Source organism: Vollenhovia emeryi, unplaced genomic scaffold, assembly GCF_000949405.1.
Source record: "Vollenhovia emeryi isolate VEMERY1.0 unplaced genomic scaffold, V.emery_V1.0 DF940444.1, whole genome shotgun sequence".
NCBI classification, from domain to species: Eukaryota; Metazoa; Arthropoda; class Insecta; order Hymenoptera; family Formicidae; genus Vollenhovia; species Vollenhovia emeryi.
In genome coordinates, this window is record NW_011965922.1 from 1 (window position 1) to 9,013 (window position 9,013).

A 9,013-nucleotide genomic window follows, 5' to 3' on the forward strand; every position below is an offset into this window, starting at 1 on the left:
TAATTGAAGCGTGCAAATTGGAAATTTGCACATTTCTTCCTCACCATTAAAGTAGGCAAATTAGAAATTTGCACATTGCTTCCATTGTTATGGCTTCCTCATAGAGGAAGCTTTAAGAGAGAAATCTAACTTTACTACGATGTTTCTTGAAAGTATTCAAATTTTCTTATTTCGTTCTTAAAGCTTCCTCTATGAGGAAGCCATAACAATGGAAGCAATGTGCAAATTTCTAATTAGAAAAAAAGCAATTTTTCCGCCCGCATTTCCACAGATGAGCGTAGTCAAGCATTCCTTTTCATCGTTATTTACAAAATTATAAACTGTTTTGTCACCTTTTTTTACTAATACTTTACTTCTTTGGGACTAAAAAAAAGCTGATTCATCGCAATTGAATACGCGAGAAGGATCAATATGAAGAAGCGACTTCGATTCAAAATACATCCGCACCTCGTTGAACCACGTTCGTAGCTTATCTTCCGTTACTGAGGCTCGACTGTGTGTCAAGTTCTGAGACATTCGTTCGGTCAAATTCTTGTGATGCGCACGAAAGGCATCATACCAGTGTCTGCCAGGGCGATTATCTTTAAACACTGTCGTCTTCTTTGTCTGTTTAAGCAGCAGTTGAACGCTATCAAAGAGTTGGACCCGTGACACAGGAAATCCACTTTGGCTCATATACAAAATCCACTGTACGAGATGTTCGTATTCCTCTCCAAGTATACACTCAGGTCCTCTAGATTTAATAACAGGTGCCAATGTGCCACGTTTTTTGTACAGCAACGTAGTTCTTGGGATATTGTACAGCTTCGATGCAGTGCTGACAGGCATCCCTATTTTTATTGCGTCTAAATCATTCTTGAGTGTAGCATCTGTGTACATCGTAGCAGATTTTTATTTTCCCTAAGCATATTAAAAATAAAATATATTAAAATAATTCCTATTGAAAATGCAATCTAAATATACTTAGTTTGGAAAAAGTATTCTGTTCCTTTTCGATGCAGTCTGAAATGCAGTTATTGAATTAGCTGCCTCCGAAGTCTCCATCACGTCTTCCTCTAACTTTGCTGCAGCAGATTTTTTCTTTTTCCAATGTACATATATTATCAATATATTGAATAAAACTACAAACAGTTATAAATACAAATAGGTTACGAATTCGGTGTCAGAAAGTGAAACATAACCGTAATTGTGTGACGCCCTTATTGACTTCGGAAATTTAAGAGAAAAACTAAGATAAAGATAAATTATTACTTTCTGATAGATAATGTGGTTCGTGCTGAACGTGTTTACATAATTTTTATAGCGATTAATACTTACGTGACGCTAAAAATCGGCAATTTTAGACCTGCTACCGCTAAGATGTGTCCAGACAAGAATGCCGTTCAGAAGCCACTGAAAAACGAGTCGCCCCTTTCACCGGTAAATTTAAATATTATTCGAAAGATTTTAAAAAATGTGTCTCTGCAATAATCAATAGAAAGCAGCGTTCTTTAATTTGCCTGTAATCTTTTTAATGTTTGACAAAAACTTCATTCATTACAAATATAAATGTACCGTTAGTGTCAGAAACTACGGCAGTGTCAGAAACAGGGCCGTTTACCTTAAATATTGCAAGAATAAATTAATGTGGAAGTAGAACTCTCTTTTTAAAAAGTTATACACAAGTGTTTTTTTTTAATACCATATGCTTTCTCTTACTAAAAATCTTGCACGTAATAATTTCACCGGTTTCACGCAAAAGCAGAAAATATTTTTACAAAAATCGTGCAAGAGATTATCCATAATTTTTTGTCAAATTCTTACATACGGGTTTTCAACGGATTTTTTCTTCGAAAGGTCTGAGTCTTTCGAATCTTTCGTTGACGTCGTTTTCGCTTGCCTCCACTCTTTTCGATCGGTTTCAAACTGTTCCTTGTCGAATACACGATACTGTGAAACTGACGAAGAGCACGTTATATAACGAATTGGTGCAATAACATTATTTTGTAGACGTTAAAAAATTATATATAACAAATAATTATTTAGATACCATGCATTCTTCGTTATAAAGATTTAATTGGATTCTTCTAATTGAAATTACACTTTTCGTATCTCGTTTAGTACTCTGTGATCGATACTATCCCCCCAAAGATGTACAATGTCAAAATCAAGTTTAGTACAATATTATTACGATGTCATATATAACAATACAATAAAATTGATATTGCTCTTATCACTAAAACATGGTTTCATCCGAATACACATTTGAGCTGTCCAGATTATAATCTTGTGTTTCTAATTGAATTGCTGCTGGCGGTCTAGCGGTTATAATTAATAAGTCCATTAAATATGTTATTCTGCTTCCTTGCAATATGCAGGGCTGTGAAATGCTTCTGGTGAAGATTATTCTCGGGGTATATTACAGTATATTATAGTATATTTATCTTGCATCGTTTAAATGTCACTACTTTCCTGAAGTTTAAAAAAATGATTGTAAATTTCCCTAAATCGGCAATATCAGAATGCCTTCTGTTACTCATGACATACATTGAGGTGTACTTACTGTCTGTGCAACGGACGTCCACGTTTTCCTGGTCCAAAATTAATTTTAGACACATCAGCCGATCGGTATCATTGCCTTTTCTTTTCGGCACTCCCAGCTGCTGACAGGCACTCAGTATCAAGTCGTTCCCAGACAGCACAGTAATGTTTTAAAAACGTATTAAAAATGTATATATTGGATGTTTTGGACGTATTTCAAACATCCGAATTAGAGCCGTAAACATCTTTAGGATGTTTTAAAGACGTACAGTGTTACCCTTTTGGACTTTCAAAAAACATCCATTTTACGCATAAAATGGACCAAAATTGGACATAATTAAAATATTGCGAATTCAAGTAGACAAAGCAGATAGAATATGTTCACCAAGCAATTAAATGTGAATTGGATTTTTATCTTTGGATCGAATTACATTTAATTGTCTGATGAGTAGACTAGCTGTTTTATCTGCTTAAATTTGTATATGTAGATAGGTATACAATATACATACAATTAGTGTTATTCAATCTTTATATAAATTGGAGTAATTTTAATAGTTTAATTTGCTTTACATATGATGTATTGCACATTTAACAATGCATAACGGCATATAAAAAATTAAAACGCAACGAACATCTCGACGTTCGTTTGTTCATATTATAATATATTGTTCAATCGACGAATCGATACAATATATTATGTATAAAACACTATTCAAAAATAATTAGGGTCCACTGCTTTAAACGAACAACTCAAATGCCATTAAAACTAAAAAGTATCGTATTTACGCGTAAATATATTATTTATTAAAACTGAAAAAATAGTCAATACTTCGTGCAAATTAGTCAAATATTATTCTTCATACAAATCAATAAAAAAAAGTGTAATAGCGTTATGTTAATTATATGAAAAATACTGTGTTCGTAATGATACAGGTACTCGTTCCAAGATATATGCGATGGTTTATTCAGATGCGGATACAGATTTTACAAACGTCTTGTATCGCTGCTTGCTACTGCTCAACTAACTGCTTTATCCTTTGTTCGCACGCCATCTAACCACGTACATACAGCCGCTCGAGCACAGCGCTCGATTCGTGCGCGCACTTATGAACTACGCTTTAATGTCCTATGCCCAACATACCGCCCACCAAATTAGCGCAGCTAATTTGTGAATCGGAATCTGACGCTAGAGGCACCTTACAAAGTTTTACGATGGATCGTTTGACGTTATTACCGGATGTGCGAACTGTAGCGACTCGAACTAGACCGTCGCTGCCTGGATGCAACTCTATGACTCGACCCAATTTCCACTTGAGAGGCGGAAGGTTCTCTTCTCTTATGATCACCAGATCATTGACCTTTAAATTCTCCTTTGCAATTCGCCACTTTCTGCGGCCCTGAAGATTGTTGAGGTACTCTGCCACCCACCGTTTCCAAAAATCTTGAAATACTCGCTGAATCATCTGCCACCTGTCTAAACGGTTCAGCGGAATTATCGTTACATTAACGTCAGGCAAACTCGTCAATGCTTCTTCTATTAAAAAATGCGCTGGCGTGAGGGGTTGTAAATCCATTGGATCCGCAGACATTGAAGATAGCGGCCTCGAGTTCAAGCACGCCTCTATTTGACTGAGCGCTGTAGCCAGTTCCTCAAAGGTGAATAGAACGTTGCCCATAATTCGCTTGAGGTGGTACTTGCAAGATTTTACCCCTGCTTCCCATAGTCCTCCCATGTGTGGAGAGTCGGGGGGAATGAATTTCCACTCGATGTTTTCGTTTGCAAACATGTCACCGATGCCAGTCTCTACTTCTGCACGAACGAACTGATAAACTTCTCTCAATTCGCGATTTGCTCCGATGAAGTTTGTACCATTGTCGCTGTACAGGGTGCGTGGCCTTCCTCGTCGACCGATGAATCGTCTCAGGGATGCGACGAATGCAGCGGTTTTCAACTCGCTTGTGGCTTCCAAATGAATGGCTTTGGTTGAAAAACATACAAATAAAGCAATGTAGGACTTGTTCGTCTTGCGTCCACGTTCCTTGTTAACTAGAGTCGTTATAGGACCGGCAAAATCGACGCCAGTGATTGTGAAGGCTCGACTCGGATGAATTCTATCGCTTGGTAACGACCCCATAATTTGCGATGAAGCTGGTGGCTTGTTTCTTGCGCAACAAACGCATGTACGGCACACTTGTTGTGCTAAGTCTCGACCTCTGAGAGGCCAATAGCGCTCCTTGATTGATGACAACAATAACAGTTGGCTTGCGTGTAACAATCGTCGATGTTCTCGTTCGAATAATAATCTTGTAAATCGATCTCCAGACGGCAATATGATGGGATGCTTCCGCTCGAATGATAGCAACGCGTGTTGCAATCGACCGCCCACCCTGAGCACGCCGTGATCATCGACAAAGGGACGCAATTGAAGAAGTTTACTAGAAGTCTTCAAGTCGCGACCACCTTGCAATGCCGATGTTTCTTCTGCGAAATGAGTAGCTTGAACTTGCTTAACCAGATGTCGATGAGCCTCTTGCAATTCTGCTACCGATAATCTGCCGAATGTTCGCTCAATCGATCCCTTGGACAGGTTTGACGTGAATCTCATAACATATGCCCAAACTCGTTCAATTTTGGTGAGTGACGAGAATCGTTCGATGACTTCTCGACTCGGCTGTTGTTTCTCGCTGACGAGATTGCAACTGGGAACGGACAACTTTCGTTCTTCAATTTTGATCATTGCCAGTGTTTCGCCTGGGAACTCGAACCTTGAACCGTCGTCAGGCGATGGACGTCTTTCTTGTAGCCATTGAGGCCCCGACCACCATAGACAGGAATTCTTGAGGTGATTCGGACTGGTGCCACGAGATACTAAATCAGCGGGATTCTCTCTACCTTGGACATGACTCTAATGCTCCGCTGGTAATATCTGGGTAATCTCGGACACTCGATTCGCGACAAATAATTTCCAACGAGATACATCGCCACGAATCCAACACAGTGCGACAGTTGAATCGAACCAGGCTCGAATATCGTTAATTCGCACTCGTAAGCCCTTACGAACGCTTGCAATCAGACGAGCCAATAGAACTGCACTACACAACTCCAACCGAGGTATTGAAGTTGGTTTGACAGGTGCGACTCGTGATTTGGAACACAGCAACCTTGACGTGAGTATTCCGTTTTTATCTTCGGCTTGTATGTACAGGCAAGCCCCGTACGCTGCCTCCGATGCGTCACAGAATCCAAAAAGAGATATTCGCTCTGGCTTGTCACACGATATAATCCGTCTTGGAATTAATATCGCCTCCACCGAATTGAGATCTTGCCTAAATTGTTCCCACTTCTCGACAAATGTGGATGGAAGATGCTCGTCCCATTGAGCTTCGATTCGCCATGTCTCCTGCATCAGTATCTTGGCAGCGGTTAAGATTGGGCCAATCAATCCGAGCGGATCAAAAATTTTGCTGATTGTCGACAATACTTGCCTCTTTGTGGTAGCAGATTCCGTTCGTTTCACCGAGAAACAAAACATGTCGTTCTTCGGGTTCCACTCAAGACCTAGCGTCTTGATGGTGTCATTAGCGTCGATACTGCGCTTCGAAGGATCTTCTCGTTGCTCTTGTGGTAAATGGGCCAAGCTTACCGGACAGTTCGTGCACCATTTGTGGATTTCAAATCCGCCCGTTTGCATCAATGCTGTAAGCTGCCGTTGCGTCTCGATGACTCCTTGGACACTGTCAGCTCCGGTCAGAATATCACCTACGTACATTTCATCGAATATAACTCGTGCCGCAATAGAAAATTCGCTTCCCGCTTGTTCCGCGATTTGACGAATACATTTAATAGCCAGATACGACGAACTCGCTTCGCCATAGGTAACGGTATTTAGTAGGGTTGTAACGAAAGTGGTTATAACGAAAGCGAATGCGAAAGCGAAAGAAAACATATCTTTTTGCGAAAGCGAAAGCGAAAGCGAATGCGAATGCGAAAGATCTTGTTTCTTTCTACTGAATGATATAATTGACAGTTAGGAAAAAATGTTATGTAATTAATAATCTAATAATAATTAAAAAATATTTCTAATTCAAATTATTGAATGAGAAATGCAAATTAGTAAATTAGTAACTTGTTTATTTTAATTATAATCATATAAAATACATTATTCAATGTAACACAGAACAGGAACGGAGATATCACTTTCTAATCAAACAAAATAAACATTTTCTATCATTTCAGAATAAAATAAAGCTCTAAAATATTGTAGGTTAGGTTAGAGTTCTACGTGCGGGCCGGACAAAATCTTTCGCTAAAACTTTCGCATAATTAGTTGCGAAAGCGAAAGCGAAAGCAAGAGTCTAAAATGATGCGAAAGTCTCGCTTTCGCATATGCGAAAGCGAATATTCGTTACAACCCTAGTATTTAGTCTAAATTCTCGCAAGGACTCCTCAGGGGATTCTCTCCATAATATGCGCTGATAATCGCGGTCAGATGGATGCATAATTATTTGTCTGTACATTTTGCGCAAATCTCCGGTTAACGCAATGTTGTGAAAACGAAAACGCATGACTATCTCTATCAAGTTGCTCTGTAATGTGGGCCCTACGTGAAGTACATCGTTTAATGCTACTCCGGAGTCTGTCTTGCTTGATGCGTCGAATACCGTTCTAATTTTCGTACTGCTACTTGGTTCTTTAAACACACAGTGGTGTGGAAGATAAACGATTTTACCTGGAATCTCTTGTGACACATCACGCACGACAGACATATGCCCGAGATCCTGGTATTCGCGCATGAAGCTTACATATTGTTCTTGCAACGACCTATTCTTCCTGAAACGTCGCTCTAATTGAATCAATCGTCTACTCGCAATGTCTCGTGATTCATTTCAGCTGTCCAATCTGCTATTTTAGAATAATCCTCCGATCCAGGGTACCGACACATTATTTTATCTTCCTTCGTGACAATCCAGGAGGATGGTACCAAATCTACTAAATTTTTGCTCTCCTTTCGGGGGAGAAACAGTACTACTGCGTATAACTTCTTTTCACCCGCCATCTAATAAAAATATTAAATCAATGCATATGCATGTATGTATGTAAAATTTACAATGATAATCAATAGTTATACTTACTTCTTGAGAATCAACTATCAGGTGGTTGTAAGTAGAAATGCAATTAAATGCATGTAAGTAGAAATGTAATTTGTGGAGAATATGTCGAGAAAAAAATATTATTTTCCTGTATTCTATTTAATGATGCAATAATGAAATTACGTATAATTTATTATTAATATGTAACAAAATACATTTGCACTCTACATCTTCTATTGAAAAAATTTCTTTAAATTTCACGAATGTACTGCCAACAGTAATTCCAACCTCTTTAGATGAAATTGGGTAATTAAATGCCTCCTGTGGATCAGCCAGTTCATATCCCAATATGTATAAATTTTGTAATTTATTTATCTCCTCAATAACTTCTCTTTTCATTAATATTACTTTAATCCTAAAAATCTTTTTATTTTTCATTTGAACAATATTGTCAGGATGGACACATTTTATTGTAAAGTTATTCACTTTAATGCTGGATACAGTAATGTATTCTACTCCTTTATAATTATAAATGTCAGAAATTTTGTAGACACATTTCTCTAGATACTGTTTTCTTTTTATTTTTAATGGCATCTTGAAATGTTTTACATCGTCAGCTACATGAATTAAATAATGCATATTTAATACTTGAGATACTGTTCACCATAAAAAGATGGTAATAAATGAAAAAATTTTCTTAAAAATTTTGGGCATAATTACAACGTGATAGTGTTACATTTTGGTTGTTTAACATACGACATGCTACAAATAAAAGTAAGAAATGTCTATAAAAATCTTTAGACAGTACAGTATTCAACACTGTTGAGCTACAATGTAATAAAAAAAATCTGTATTATGTCGCTTTCCATCTGCACCATATGCTTATGTCAAATTTCTTTCGTTGAAATTCACACGGTATGTCTGGAGTGATAGAAGCCATTACATCTTTCAAATACTGTATCTCACATCTTTTAAGTCCTGCAATACTTTTCTTAAATATCCATTTTTCCAATAAAGCTTTCATTACGCCAAGATACAGCAGGTGCATAGAATCGATGACTACACAATTTATTATGTCAAAATTTGGCAACTGCAGCAATGCTGATTCTGTATTATCCTTATGATGTTCTGGCCATGATTCGTATACTAGGGAAGGTTTTGTTCTCCGGTGTACTGTTGACACCTGGTATGCTGCCAGCCGACCTGTCCTCGGATTCATAGCGAAACCGCAGCGCCTTACTGGCCGGCTGTTCCAAGATCTCGACGTGCGGCTGAACGTACTCGCTGTCCATCGCTATGGTGGCCATAAAACCAGGATCCGTGGTTTGAATCACGTCGAGGATATCACTTATATTAATATCCCCCTCGCTTATGCCATTGTTCCATTACTGCGGTTCTCTAG

General features: G+C 38.2%; 2 protein-coding genes across 2 annotated transcripts; both read right to left on the reverse strand.

Annotated features, from left to right (window-relative positions):
- Positions 1-3,638: 3,638 nt before the first annotated feature.
- On the reverse strand, positions 3,639-5,258 carry LOC105556012. The gene has a single exon (XM_012003067.1). The coding sequence runs from the start codon at positions 5,256-5,258 to the stop codon at positions 3,639-3,641; it is 1,620 nt and encodes a 539-aa protein (XP_011858457.1).
- Positions 5,259-5,426: 168 nt separating this feature from the next.
- LOC105556013 lies at positions 5,427-6,290 on the reverse strand. Its single transcript, XM_012003068.1, has one exon. The coding sequence runs from the start codon at positions 6,288-6,290 to the stop codon at positions 5,427-5,429; it is 864 nt and encodes a 287-aa protein (XP_011858458.1).
- Positions 6,291-9,013: the final 2,723 nt, after the last annotated feature.

What these genes read in the sequence shown, in the direction of transcription:
- LOC105556013 (XM_012003068.1), bottom strand. Translation starts at nt 6,290, where the DNA reads ATGTACGTAGGTGATATTCTGACCGGAGCTGACAGTGTCCAAGGAGTC.
- LOC105556012 (XM_012003067.1), bottom strand. Translation starts at nt 5,258, where the DNA reads ATGATCAAAATTGAAGAACGAAAGTTGTCCGTTCCCAGTTGCAATCTC.